A 14,852-nucleotide genomic window follows, 5' to 3' on the forward strand; every position below is an offset into this window, starting at 1 on the left:
TCCTCCTCCCTCTGGCTGTCTCGGTCATTAAAGGCCTCCTACCTCCTCCTGATAGGCCCTCGTCTGTTTATTTGCTTTGGCTCTTAATATAACGTCTCAGGTCCTTGGGACTTTCGGCCTGTGACTCAGGATGAGGGTCCTAAACGACCCGAACAGCACTTGGAGAGGGTAAAATGTTTTAATTAATACCATAGGATAGTGTAGGTTCTAAAGGACTGCACACAACTTTGCGTTTTCATATTTTCTGGCATCGGTGAGCTATATAATGAAAAATAAAAAAATAGCAAACGTGGTTTATATTCAGAATGTTTCTGATTTTGTTCTGCTAGGTGCTTAGTGCTGTCGAAGTAACAGATGTGTCCCTCTGAATACTAAAATACCCCCCTGTCGCCCCCACCCCAGCCCCTTTACATCTCAGATCTTAAAATATTCTCTGACACATCTTCCGTTACCGCTCATTATCTCTGATTCACAGTTCTCTCCATCCTGAGTCCCAATAATAGGCAATAATGGATGTTCACAGAGTCACTGCAGGGGGGAGTACAAAGAGAGGAGAGAACGGAGGGGAAAGGGGTGCGAAGAGAGGGAGGCGGGGGAGGGGAATGACAATAGGAAATACAGGAGGAAGGCATGGGAGAAAGAGGGAATGCTGTGAGAGTTAAGATATTGATGGAGGAGAGGGGAGTTTGAAATGAGAGCAGGGAGAGTCGAGGGGTGGGAAGAGAGATGATGAGAGGAAAAGAAGAGGAAGCGGGAGGTTAGGATGTAAAAGAAAGTGTGAGGTGATGGAGAATGTAGAGAGCGAGGTAGAGGGGGAGAAGGGAAGGTGCTGGGGACCGGAGAGGGAAAACGAGAAGGGGGGGGGGGGGGGGTACTGAAAGAGGGGATTGGGGAAAGGGAGTATGCCGGGGTGAGGGGATGATAGTGAGAAGCGGAAGGTATACGAGGTGATGGGGAAAAGGAAGAAGAGACCCCAGAAGGGGTAAGATCCGGAGGCGAGCACACGGAGGCCCCGGGTGAAATGCAGCCGAAGTCCACGTTTTTTAATCTGGATTCTGGGATTTGTACTCCTGTTTATAATGGAATTAACAACTGTATACATTCCAGAATTCAAAGAAAAACCCTGGACTGTAGCAACACATCATGCATGGACCTAAGTGCTCGGCAGGGCTGGATGAGGAAAAAGATGGAAGTGGGAGAGGAAAGGGTATTTAAGGGCAGACCTAAAGTGACGAGGTGTAGGAGAGGAGTGGGAGAGAGGAATGGAAGGTTAAGAAGCGTTAAAGAGCAGAGAAGAAAGATGATGTAGTGGGACGAGGATGAGCAAAATCTAAGTGCTGTGAGAAGGATTGGATGAGGTGAGGCGTGTTTTGGGTGTGGAGGAGAGTTTCAGTGCAGCAACTTAAACTGGGCGCATGGTGACGAGACTAGGGGCCCCAATCACGAAAGTAACATATTTTTTAGTACATTTACACTTTTGACTAAGTTTACTACTTTTTGGTATTCCCTACCTGCACTTTTCAAGTAATTTACACTTCTGTAATAACCTACACCTTTGTATTAAGTCGAGCACTACACATGGTCTACACACCCTCCAATGAAAATAATGTAGGTAGGGAGTTACTACAAAAGTGCAGTTTGTGAATACAGGAAAGTACTGATCTTACACAAAAGTTCAGGTTACTGCTAAAGTACAGTTTGAGAATAGCACTTTTTAGTGAGTTTTGTGGTACTACAAAATGTATTGCAAAGTGCAGTTTGTGAATCTCTGCGATGAACCTTTGAGTGGGGTGAGGAGAGTGCCTTGGTGTTAAGGACACTCAGGGCCTGATTTATACTTTTCTAGCGCCGCATTTGCGCCATTTTTTTACGCAAAAGCATTGCAAACCTACAAAATATAATTGATTTTTGTAAGATTGACCCGTTTCTGCGTCAACAAATGACGCAAATGCGGTGCTAAAAAAGTATAAATCGGGCCCTGATTGAGGTTAGCTGAGTTTGAATGTAGTGAGGAGAATCTGTGTGCTTTGCATTTGTGGGAGTTGAGGAATTTTCAGTCTGGTGATGAGATTTGTGAACACTGAGGAGAATGAGTGTAGTGAGGTGAACTTGTGTGAAGAGGAACCTGTGAGGTGAGTTTTAGGCAGGTATTAAGGACTTGCGTTGAGCGAGAAGAATAAGGCCCCTATTTATACTTTTTTAGCACTGCATTTGCGCTGCTTTTTGACGCAAAAGCGGTGCAAATTTACAAAATACAATTGTATTTGTACGCTTGCGCCGCTTTTGCATCAAAAAATGACGCTAATGCAGCACTAAAAAAGTATAAATATGGGCCTAAGTGCTGTAAGGAAAATGTGGAAAAGTATAGTAAGGAGGGTTTAATTGTGGTGAGGAAAGGTTGAGTGTAGTGATAAGAGTTTTGGTGAGTTTGAGTTTGATAAGGGGAGTGTTGGCATAGTAAGGGCAGTTCGTTAAAGCTGAGGAGCTGGGGCAAGGCAAGTCTGAATATGGTAAAGACTATTTGAGAGCAGTCAGATAAGTTTGTGCTGGCAAGAGTAAGATGTGTCTCACCGATTGTGGACACCACAGTCCCCACGAAGTAGAGGGCCCCGGCGAAGTCCCAGCGAGGCTTGAGTGGTTCCACCCGGACCCCGGCAGCCATGGCGAGCTCGTACTCCCTCAGGAACCGGCGCAACTCAGCGGGGCTCACCTCAAAGTCCTGAGAGAAGGTATTCATAGTCTGATTCCAACGCTGCTGGTTCTCCAGCTCCACTGGGTGTTCCAGCGCTGAGAAGACTCCGGCACCACAGAGTAAGTAGGTGACCATCAGTAGGGCAAGTAGGGCAAAACGGGCGTTATCATCGCTGGGTGGCAGGTCTGTGCACCTGGAGTTGCCACTACAACAGCAGCCCCCTGAGGTCTGGGAGCTGCTTGGGGCCATCACTCCACCATGGAGGGCACTGAAGACCGCCTTGGGGACGGCTGATCGACTTGCTGCATTCTCCAAAAGCTCCCTGCCCAGAGGCATCAGGGATAGGCAGCTGCCAGGGCGGCCTAGTGTTACTATACCAACAATTTACAGCCTTTTGGCACTATGAGGGCCCTCCAGACCCGTGGTCAGTTTGATGGTGATGTGTGCTTTGATGAAGAGAGCCCTACTCGTAAGTGCCACAGTGTTGAGGTTGTGCCTTATGATGGCAGCCAGAGTCCAATCTCCATGCCATCCACCTGGTCAGTGTAGAATGGCCATATCTACTCCTGCTCACAGACAATTCAAAATATTATCTGTTTGGTGGTTCCAACCCTGAAAAAGAAACGAGAAAGAGGTGTCAAGAAAGTGACCTAGCTCTCAACACTAGAAAAATAAGAAAAATATATACTTAAACTGATATAACAGCCTCCCGGGACATCAGAAGTCAAGGACACTCATCATGATGTGGCCCTCAATGATCTCCGATATCCTCAATTATAGAGAAACCACCTAAGGCATCCAGGAAGGAGACCACTAACACTCCGTCAAGGAGAGACAGATAATGGTTTGTGTCGACGAGAGACTCTTTAATGTCTTCCACTGAAGGCAGACGTGGATGGTCTATATTAACCAGAGACCACTTGAGACCTTCAGCCATCAGAAACCAATAATGTACTCTGTCAAAGAGATACTAATACTGCCCTCCAGTTGTAAGGGATCAATTATTGTCTTCTATGGAAGTGACTTGTGATTTCCTCAATCAAAAAGAGACCATTAAGGAGATCTATCAGCAGAGGTCCCCTAATGTCTTCTACTGAAGAGAAACACTGATATCCTCAGTCCAAGATATCCTCTACTGAAAAGAGAGCCCCGCCCACCCCAAAGTCTGCTATGAGGGAGAGGTTTCCCTATGTCTTCTGTCAAAAAACTCTTAATATCAATTATTAAAGAATAATTATCCACTGTCCTTTCTGAAGAAGAGAACATCTCATGTCTTCTTCTGAAGAGGAGTAATCTGAAGCCCGCACTTGCTCTCCAGAATTGAGGAATTACACCCTGATGGCTTTTAGTGAAAGTAATTTCGATAGAGCCCTCTAGTCCCATTGCTGGGAGGGCACTGGGGGTCAACCAACCATCCCCAGCAACCCAGTTCCCACCAGGTACACTTGACCTGGCAGGAAATGATCCCTCTTTCATCACTCACCTTCAGGTGGATCAGGGTCAGCGCGTGTGAAGATTTCTCATCACTAGTATGTTTCCTCAGATCACGTCATCATGCCAACGAGGTGCCAGATGTTGAGACTGTCATGTCAATGTGCCAACGTGGTACCAACCAACCAGCTGCCGGGAAGTGTTTCAAATGTTCAAGCCAATGTTGCTGCAATTGCCTTGGCTCCTATAAGGCGATCTTGCCAACAAGGATCCAGATGCCGGGTCTCTACGTTGAGTTATCGTGTCAATGTGGCTCGAGCTGCTGGTTGTCTATCGAGCGACCGTGGCAAAGTGGTACCAGCTGCCAAAGTCTCTAGCGAGTGATCATGCCAGCTTGGCTCCAGCTGCCTAGCAATAATGGCAACCTGGCTTCAGCTGCACGGGTCTGTTTCGGGTGGTCATGCCAGCCTCCAGCTGCCAGGGTCTGCATGGGGAGCCTATTCTAACCGGGATCGCAGGTCGGCACCACGGAGAGGGCTCGCCTGCCGCTGCCGCGAACAGATCCCTCCTAGTCCCTTCCACCTCTCCCCCTTCACCCTCCCCCTCGTGTAGGTGAAGTGGAGCTGACATCTCTCTCTCTCTCGATTTCTCTTTCCTGGTTGCAGCCCCGGTGGGTCCTTTGCATCGTGTCTAAGTTCATATTTACTGAAATTTAGCAAAACGTGAAAATGCACCGCTGACCGATGAAAACCTACTCATGGTTGAACCAGAGACGCACCCTTCCCAAAAAAATAGCAGTAGCCCAGAGACTGAGCCGAATGACCCGAATCCGCTACCGAAAGGAGTGCAGCAAAGGGACACGCCTCTGCGAGACTGAGAACCCACAGCACAACGCTAACAGACTGCCAGGCAGGCGCCTCCGCCCCAGCAGCGCACGTGTTCTGGGTCGAAAGGAACAGAGCGAGAGAAGAATGAACCAAACATACTCCAATCTGAGGATAATCCGCAGGAGGAATTTCTTCCAACATAACATATACGAGAGAGAGTAACAGTCCGCGTGCTGATGGCGCAGCATGAAACTCCCTGGGTGGTGACTGGCTGTTGGGTCGGTTCACAATGGGTCACTCTTTGTGCGTTCGGGGGTGCTGGGAGACAGACACCTGTAACTCCGAGTTTGGATGGGTGCTGGGGGACGTCTGTAACTCCATGGGGTCAGACGGGATGGTAGGGTGCACTTTCGGGGTGCAGAAGCTCGGTATCGCCCATGTGACCACTTATTGGTGTCGGGAAATGCAAGCCTACACGTTGGGTGCTGCGAGGCAGTTTGCCCCTCTGTGGGTGCAGCTGGGCGCTGGGAGGGCAGTAGGTGACTTGTGAGTTATGTGGCACGCGCTGTAGTCTGTAAATCCAGGACGCTGAGGGACATTCGGCGTGAACCTCCCTGGCAGAGTAAGAAGAGTAGAGCGGCAGGCGTTGGCTCGCTGGATACCGAGGTGCAGAGGGGAGACGACTGTACATCCATCGGTGCCAGTGAATACTGGGGTCACCCAGTCAATCCAGACCGCTGGTAGAGGGATGCCCAGTCTGAACCGGGGCTGTGGGGATGCCTGGGGTAGTGGAAGTCTGTAGATTTCTGAATGCTGATAGGTGCCGGAGTTTGTATTCACTGATCCACCCTCTCTCTTTCCCTCCCTCCCAGTCTTCTATATCTCATCCTCCCCTCGCACCTAATTCCTCCTTATCTTCACCCTGGTCCTTCAATGTATCTCTTCTCCCTCCTCCTTTGCTCCTCGGTCCTCTCTCTGCCCCCCTCCCCCAGCTCCCTTCCTCACCCCAACCCCCAAATCGTCTCTCCCCTTCTCCGCCCAGCTCCTTGCCCCCACCAACCATTTCCACATGCTTTCAGGCGCACAATAAGGAAGGAGAGGGAGCAGCGTCCTTGTTGTCATGGCGACCGGTGGTTGCAGGCATGGAGGGGGCACCTCAGCCCCTCTCAGCCTCTTTATCCTTCAAGCAATGGCGAACTCAGACCGGCACTGTGAGGTAAGGCAGAAGGGCCGGGAACCAGGCAGGTGGCAGGGACTGCCGAGATCCCACCATTGCCGGAGAGAGGGAGCGCGGGTCGCGGTCGGGGGGAGAAAGAGTATGGCAGATGGGAAGCCAGCAGGCGAACACGAGAGGTGGGCAGAGAGCAGGAGAAGAGGGAGAGGCAGCAGAGGCGACGGGGAGATAAGGAGAGTGGAGGGCGAAAGCCGGAGAGATTAAACACCACTATAGAAAGAGCACGAGAGAGAGGAGGAAATGCAATAAAAGAGAATCAGACAGACAGCAAGAGATGAAGAAATGCAGAGAGAGCGGAGAAGATAGACGGATACAACTGGGGAGAGAGGCGAGGGGCCGGTGCGAGGAGGAAAAAGGGAGAACAACTGAGGGAGGCCGCGAGCGGGAGAGAGGGCATGTGAAGAAGGAAAACGGAGCGCTATACAGAGAGGAGGATATAGAAAGAGAAGAAAGAGGAAGGAAGGCGGGCAAAGCAGGAGAGCGATTAGAGGGCTGGGGAGAGCATGGCAGAAGGGGAGAACGCGGGATAGAGACGAAACAAGAGAGAGAGCGTAGAAGAAGGGAGCAGGGGCGAAGGAAGATGAAGCAAAACAGCAGTAGACCGAGCAAGGGAGAGTTGGGGCGGGTTAATAACAGGAGGAGAAAGGGCGCGAGATGAGAGAGCGGAGGAAGGGAAGGAGAAAGCGGGAGGAGTGACAGCGAAGTCACGGAGGAGAGCACGGTGTGGACAGGTGGCATGAGAGAAGGGAAATGGGAAAACAGCGAAAGAGAGATGGAGTGGAAACAGGAAGGCTAGAGATCTAGGGAAATCATGTGGGCCACGCGTAGACAACTGGCGGGAGACCGGGGAGCATCAGGTGGGGATTGGAGAAGAACGGGCGACTGGGCGGAAGCTGAAGGGGAAGGAAGAGAGATGGAAAGGGAAATGGAAACGGCAGAAAAGAAAGCAGTTGAGATGGGAAAAGAGGAAATAGAGAGTTTGAAGGAGAAAACCTGCACTACTAGAGACGGGGAGAAAAGATGCAACGAATGGGAGAGTGCATGGCAGATGGAAAAGAGCAGCAGAAATAGAGGGAGGGCTGGTTGAGCAGGGGATGAGCGGAGAAATGGAGAAGGCGGGTTAGGTGGTGAGAGTGATTGGGCTTGGACAAAAAAATACATGCCTCAAAAACAACAGGTCCTCCCTGAACCGGAAAACAAGCAACCCCAGACCGGGTGCATTCTGATTGGTGCTCATCAGTCAAGTGCAGCTTGGTTTCCGTGGCATAGTTAGCACGGGGGCCCACATCTGTGAATACCCATTGCACTGAAATATACAAAAAAAATTGGAATGGATGAAATGCTTGAATTAATCTCAGCCACTGGTAATTACTCTGGCCGCATCTCAGACCAGTGTTATTTTGCACACCATGCCACCTCATGCAAATCAGCCTTGGCTGTGCTCCAACAGGAACAGCCCAGCTCGAACTGACAGGCCAGGTCATCCCTTAAGTGGAACAGAAGCAAACCTAGACTGGTTTCATCCTGACTGGGGCTCGTCAGTCTAGTGCAGCTTGGCAGTTCAGACTGGCCCTATTGGAGCAGGGTCAAGACTGATTTGCACATGGTTGGGTCCAAACTGAGGTGGCATAGTGGATAAAATAATGATGGGTTGGAATGCTACACAACCAATTGCCAGTGGTTAGAATTATTGCAAGATTTCCTCCAATAACAGTTTATATGTTTGGTATTTCTAGAACAGATAGACACCATACACCATCTTATGCAAAACATGGCACCCCTCCATGATCCAGAACAGGTACTACTACTGCCCATTAACAACTCAGGGAACACACTAAGGCCCATATTTATACTTTTTTAACGCTGCATTTGCGCCGCTTTTTGACGCAAAAGCAGCGCAAACTCACAAAATACAATTGTATTTTGTAAGATAGCGCTGCTTTTGCGTTAAAAAATTACGCAAATGTGGCGCTGAAAAAGTATAAATATGGGCCTCAGGCCCATATTTATACTTTTCTAGCCCTGCATTTGCATAATTTTTTGACGCAAAAGCGGTGCAAACTCACAAAATACAATTGCATTTGGTGAGTTTGCGCTGCTTTTGCGTCAAAAAGCGGCACAAATGCAGCACTAAAAAAGTATAAATATGGGCCTAAGTATGACCAGTTGATCTTGAATGGGGCACCAAGTCACATTCAATACTCTATACACAAGGATCAGGTGTCTAAAATGAACTAGAAAAGTGGGGCTGTGGGTCACTCACTGACCTTGTACTGATAGAAGCAAGTGGCATTAAATGACAGAAGACTTGTACACGTGACTTCAGTGACTTAGAACATAACAGTGAAGTGTCCTTCAAGGTCTTAGAACACACCAAACAACCATCCCTCTGTGACAACGAGCAAGAGCAGCAAAGTGTTCAACAATGACCCAAAACAAGTGGAGTGAATATTTGCTCTCTGGCCTATTTGGTAAGTGACCAAGAACAGTGGGCCAAGTATCACTCCGTGATCTAAAACAGAGGTACCTATCATGCTGTCAATGACCTATAACAGAGGGCACATGTCACTCAATCACTTACACCAGTTGGAACAAGTTAAACTAAATGACCTAGAACACAGAATGAGTTTGAGCAATGATCTAGATCAGGTGGGAAAAGTGTCCTTCATTAATATAGAACAGATTATAGGGCCCCAAGAGGCCTAAAACAGATAAACCAACGCCCGTATTTAAACTTGTTTAGCGCTGCATTTGCGTCATTGTTTGTCGCGAAAGCAGGGCAAACGTACAAAATACAATTGTGTTTTGTAAGTTTGTGCCGATTTTGCGTCAAAAAACAACGCAAATACGGCGCTAAAAAAGTATAAATATGGGCCCAAGTGTCCCTCAACTATGAAGTTTGTTCTTTATTATTGAGATACACTTGGGTGATATGTTTTTGGAAGTTGTGAGGCACTTGATTCAGGTGATTCTCAATGTTAAACGATGAAGAAGACAAGACTCTTCCACGGACCTGTAACTGATCGGCTGTGTCCCTCAATTTTCTACAATGTAGCAAGCATTTGACCCTCAATAACCTAAAATTAGTTAGGCCTAGCATTCACACTGACTGACAAGAGATGAATCAAGTGTTCCTCAATGACACAATCCTCAATGGTCAAGAACGAGGGGCTGAGTGTTGCTTTCAAATATCGTGTAGTAACCTGGAACAGGCAACCTATTAGGCTCAATATTCTCTAAAACAAACATACCAATGCCCTTATTTATACTTTTTTTGCGCAGCATTACCGTCCTTTTTTTACGCAAAAGCAGCACAAATTTACAAAATGCAATTTTGTTTTGTAAGTTTGCGCCGATTTGCATCAATAAATGACGGTAATGCGGAGCAAAAAAAGTATAAATCAGGGCCCAAGTGTCCCTAAATGACCAAAGAGCAAGCTGACCAAATGTCTGTTAAAGATTTGGAGTAGGCTTGCTAAATGTCTCTCATGAATTCAATTATTCTATAAGAAATGGACTGAGGCTGCTTAAGACCTAAATAACGACTACATGCCCCCATGGAGCTTTAACAAATATCATTCAGTGATGTAGAACAGGTGGATTATATATCCATCAAGGATCCAGAAGCAAGGGTGTCAAGAGCTCCTCAATGACTTGAAACATGTAAGGCAAATGTCACTTTGCAACTTAAAACAGTTAGACCACACATTAAAAATTACTTAGAATAGGTGGACAAATTGTACTCCAATTACCTAGGAAAATATGATCTCATTGGTCTTAATGCTATAGGATAAGTGGAACTAGACCAAGGTGAGGTACTGTCCTTAAATGCCATAGATCAGAAGAGTCTAATGCCCCCAAGTGCCTATCTGTATGGGACCAACCATTAAAGATCTAGAACAACTTCAAGATGGTGCTTAACTCGGACAGTTAGCTTGTTTATAAATGCTTCCAAGTGGGATGCCCTAAAGCTTTGCTTGGCCCTGTAAGCCAACCAGAAATGGACCACTGTCCTTCACCTCTTCACTAGAAAAGATCCCCCAAAGTCAATCAGAGAAGACTGTGCTTCTCACTTTCCTCCAGATTTCTTATGATACAGCTGTCAGACAATCAGTAACCAGTACTGCACATCTACCAGACATTGAAATTTCTCCCGTTAGATGTACGTCTGGTGGAAAAGCACTTTGAATTAGTCTCAATGTGACATCAAGTTCAACACAATAAACAGATCCATATATGACATAGAACAGATGAACCAAGTTTCCATCAATGACTTTTAAATGAGTAAAATGTGGAAATCAATGATGCAGAAGAGCGGAAACTATTGCTCCTAACCAACCTAAAACATGTGATACCTGTATCCTATACATGAGCTAGTACGCAGAGCACAAGTAGCCCTCAATGACAGATGTTTTCATGTATCTTTGGTGAACTTGAATGGGAATAGTTTCATTCAATAACTTAGAACAGGCGGAGAATGGGCTTTCAGTAAGATAGACATGATGGACAACATAAGGGTAGGAGGATTAGGTATCTCTCAAAGATCTACAACATGTTGAATAAGTGTCCGTCAATGACCTAAAGCAAAGGGACCAAGTAACCCTAAATGACCTGGGCGGTAGGTGTCTTTATAGCGCAGAACAGGTGGGAAATGTGTCATTTAATATTTTGGAACAGATGGAGTAGTGTACCTCTCAATGAGCTAGAACACCTGGATTGCATAGAATTTAACAACACAGGACACATGGTCTAAGTGTCGTTCAGTGGCCTATAACCCAAAAACGGCTTAGATTATGAATCCCAAGTTTCCCTTACAATGCTGAAAGGGGAGCAGTCTTTTGCTATACATAGGGCACTACCCAAGAATTGGATATGTTTTGAAGTGGGAGGGAGGCGATACTCTTCTAATTGTGTATGTGTTACAGATCAGAACACCGTAACAGATGGCAAGGCCACGGTGGCACACCGAGACCCTTAAAGATGCTGCTGGAAGTTGGCTAAAGGTACCCTCGAGAGATCCGACCCGTGCTGACACAGACCTGACTAACCTAGACTGGCTGCATAAGAATAAAAACCTGCTAAGAGGGCTGCTGTTAGGAAGGGAGACTGGGGTCAGAACAGAGCCCCCTGACTGCACAGAGAAGCCAACCTTGGCTGGAGGAGGAGGAAATTGCCTGGCCAAGCCCCCATACTCCTTCAGCAGCCTGATCTTCATGGCCATTGAGGGGTCGCAGAGCAAGTGCCTGCCAGTGAAAGACATCTACAGCTGGATCCTGAACACCTTCCCTTACTATAAGGAAGCATCAATGGGATGGAAGAACTCAGTGCGCCACAACCTATCCCTCAGCAAGTGCTTCCGGAAGGTGCAGACAGACAGTGCCAAGGTAAGGGGATACTGTCAGATACAAGCACCCCAGATTTAAGGTCCGAAATTGTGAATTTAGATTGCCAGAGCCATTACAAGGTCATTTACTCTCTCCTGGGCTTGAGATTCCCAAGAAATGACTGGTGTCCAAGTGGCTGCTTTGTAGAGCTCTAGATCAGTATGTTTGGGTTAAAAGATGATTGTTCCATAACCAGTGCACCATGGATTCCATGTTTGCAAAATGTAATGAGTGCCAACGTAGCTTACCAGAGATTTGACAGATATTTTCCTCAGTACATGTTAGGGACTTAGGTAGATGATCATATTAATAGCTCTAATATGGGTTTCATCATCCATCCAACTATGGCTCCATGCTCAAATATTCCCAGGTCACACACCTCTATATTCAATGCTTCAGTCATCTGTGAATAGGATCAGGAGATCTGCCTGCCATGTCACAAAGTCTGAGAGCTATGATGCTAGAGAGTGTGTTATGATCACTATCCTCTCTTGGGAGCACAGCCATGTTGATAAGATAAGGCCAAACTCACACATACACCAGAATGCAGTCAATGAAACCGGTGCTAAGGGGATGATAAAGGTATGTTTATCATCCCTATCAGATATAAATCTGCCATTACAGGCTCCTAAGCCCTGATTCAATGTTACAGCAGTTATTTGAAGAGTGAGTGAGGGCCATTTCTTATTTGGAGGGATTACTAACTTGGGAAAGGACCATACCCTGTCTTCCTCATGAGTTAGGGTCACTAGATTGCCCTCTAGGGGTTCGAATTTACAGTTGAAATCTCCTCCCACCAGTTTCCTAACTCCAGCTGGGGCAGATACCAGGTGTGTGCTTAGCAACTTTAAGGTAAAAAAAACTCTATTTTGCCCTCCAGGTCTAAGGTACACATTATAAATGTACAAGATGAATTGCAGAAAGATCAGGGAGATGCACAAGATGCCCGGAGGAAATTATAAGTTCCTCTACCTTACAGGGGAGGACTGACTGCACCCACATAGTTAGTCCCCTCGATGGACTCCCCTCACCTGTGGATAGAGCTGCCTTACCAAAGTTGACATGTCCAATCCGATGCACCACCTTGGTGCACCAGGTCTCCTGAAATAGGCAGAGGTCATATGAGTCAATGAACTCAACCCAATCGGGACAATTCAGCTTGGAAGCAAGCCTGCCAATGTTCCAGGAGAGCAATTTAAAAGGGGGGCTGAGCTTGGTGAGGCTGGTATATCTCCAGTACTGTGCCCTTCCTTCCCAGCTCTGTCTAAAGGAGGACTAGGGCAGAGAAGAGGCCAGCTTGCAGCTAAAAGGATTGAGCCTAGACTGATGCAGTGGCACACTGGCTATGGGAGAGGGACTATTTGGGACCCCTATGGGTGTGGGTGACTTAATAATTAACACTGACTTGGACAAATCCCTCTGCCTATAGTTTCTTGTTGCCACAGAAGGTCCCATGGCTAGATAACACTCCTGTGCCACCAACTTATGTCACCCAGTCATAGTGGTGTTGAGTGACCTGCTCCCTGAGACAAAAGACAACCTCTTAGACCCCCCAATGAGTTCTCAATGCCCCAACTCTTTAAGTGCAGATCCTCAGTTGAAAAATATCTATGGAAGCCCACTGGGGGATTTTGTCAGTCAACATCAACAAGGACACAGAAGTAATTAGGAGTGGAAAGGCCAAGTACACCTTGCGTGCAGGCAGGGTCATTGGGTGCATGGACCAGTGCAGGAACAATCTGTGTGCATTTAGGCTGTTGAGAGGCAAACGACCTATAGAAGTGATGGGATTTGTAAAAATAACCCAACTGAAGCAAGTCAATGCCTGATGAACTCACCCATCTACTAAGCTGACCCAAAAATAAACATTCGACTAAATGGGAAGACCTAAGATTGATGACAACACAGTCACGAGGGCCTTTAGCCTTGCCAGGACCCAGCCATCCCACCCTATGATTAGCAAAATGCTATTAGCTTGAAAGAGGGGAAAGTTTCTGTTTCTCACCAGACAATCCAATACTGTGTTGGTAAGCTCACCCACTACCTCCCTCTGTCCATCGTGCAATTGTGTAACTCCTACAAGAATCACAACATAGGGGCAGAAGGGTGGTGGTAAATCAATCACCAGGTGTCTCAGAAATGGAGCATGGGCTTCAGCCATGGGAGGTCGGGGCCTAGGTCGCTGCCCTTATTACCCTTGCAGCCCATGGTAGACTCCCGATGGCCCAAATTACTGCCTGTGCTAGAGAGTAATGAAGAAGCTGCGGGATGTATATCATGTGTGGAGGAACGGGCAGGTAAGGGGCTATACACCGTTGCACCAACTGGAATGGCAGGAACCATAGGGACTAAGGAAGTAGACTGGTCAGACACAGCCTGCTGGCTATCCCTAGGGCGATGTTTAGGGTCAGGGAAACATGAAAAAGATCTAACATTAGACCCTTAAGCTCTTGTTCAATCACCTGCAGTCAATCAAGAATGGGGGAGAGTTATGCAGCAAGTACATTTTTAAACTCTGAGATACAATCTTCCTTTATTTGAACAACCCAAAAGGAAATGGTGGCTGAGCCATCGACTGCAGAAGGGTTTTTAAAATGCATTGAGATGGCCTTGGAACCAAAAGTAGAACAGCTCTCCTTCCTTGGTGATAGATGATAACTGAGGACTCTGAGTCTGTGGCCTAGGCCACTTATCAGCCACCAGTGGGTGGAGACCGGCCTCGGGGGACTTCTCAATAACACAGGAGACTTGATGTAAATTAGAAATGGTTGCCACTTTACCAGCATGATCCAAAGGTGCAACCAGATGATCAGCCATATAATCAGCTGTAGGCATTTTGCAAGAGGAAAGAGAAGACGAACTGACATCTGGCTCCAAAACTTGTAGGGGTCCAGAACCCAAGGACAATCTCCTCTCGGTGAGTTCTATTTCTATGGAGATAACCCAATCGCTCACTGCAACATCCTGTCAATAGAAGTACTCTTAGGAGAAAGAAGGGTTAGGGGGGCACCCCCCATGGCTTTTCTTTTGCACATCGTATATATTGTGCAAAGTAAAAAGCAGGAAGAATGTCATAAGACTCAGTATAAACCCAAGAGTGCAACAATCATTGAAAGCCCAACACAGCTTCAAAGGGTGAAAAGTAAAGTACGCAATCACGTAGTGGTCCAGCGCTTATGAGCCCCAGAAGCTAATAACAAGGGGGAGTTCAAACATTCGTACCAACGTGGAAAGCACTAATGACTAATGATGGGCCCAACAGAACCAGAACCTGCAGCAAGACC

The 14,852-nt window shown here is 47.2% G+C and overlaps 3 protein-coding genes across 5 annotated transcripts in view; 2 read left to right on the plus strand and 1 right to left on the minus strand.

The window, feature by feature from the left end:
* LOC138259412 (potassium channel subfamily K member 13-like) overlaps positions 1-3,289 on the minus strand; it is a 103,501-nt gene extending 100,212 nt beyond the window's left edge. Inside the window, exon 1 of the mRNA XM_069207160.1 lies at positions 2,572-3,289. Coding sequence (XP_069063261.1) covers positions 2,572-3,028 — 457 coding nt within the window. The 5' untranslated portion in view covers positions 3,029-3,289. The remainder of the gene's footprint in view (positions 1-2,571) is intronic.
* Positions 1-14,852, plus strand: part of LOC138259414 (forkhead box protein N2-like) — a 210,328-nt gene that overhangs the window by 124,744 nt on the left and 70,732 nt on the right. The window contains exons 1-2 of one of the 3 annotated variants that reach the window (XM_069207161.1): positions 5,972-6,166; positions 11,110-11,568. In XM_069207161.1, coding sequence (XP_069063262.1) covers positions 11,128-11,568 — 441 coding nt within the window. In that variant the 5' untranslated portion in view covers positions 5,972-6,166; positions 11,110-11,127. Of the gene's footprint in view, positions 1-5,971; positions 6,167-6,267; positions 6,304-11,109; positions 11,569-14,852 lie in introns of those variants that run through there. The other 2 variants (XM_069207163.1, XM_069207162.1) reach the window with 2 other exon arrangements.
* LOC138259666 (octapeptide-repeat protein T2-like) lies at positions 6,459-6,842 on the plus strand. Its single transcript, XM_069207537.1, has one exon. It carries the CDS (start codon positions 6,459-6,461, stop codon positions 6,840-6,842), a length of 384 nt encoding a protein of 127 aa, XP_069063638.1.

This window comes from Pleurodeles waltl, chromosome 9 (assembly GCF_031143425.1).
Source record: "Pleurodeles waltl isolate 20211129_DDA chromosome 9, aPleWal1.hap1.20221129, whole genome shotgun sequence".
Classification (NCBI taxonomy): Eukaryota; Metazoa; Chordata; class Amphibia; order Caudata; family Salamandridae; genus Pleurodeles; species Pleurodeles waltl.

Excerpts from the sequence above, each read along its gene's own strand:
- LOC138259666 (XM_069207537.1), top strand. The coding sequence starts at position 6,459 with ATGAAGAAATGCAGAGAGAGCGGAGAAGATAGACGGATACAACTGGGG.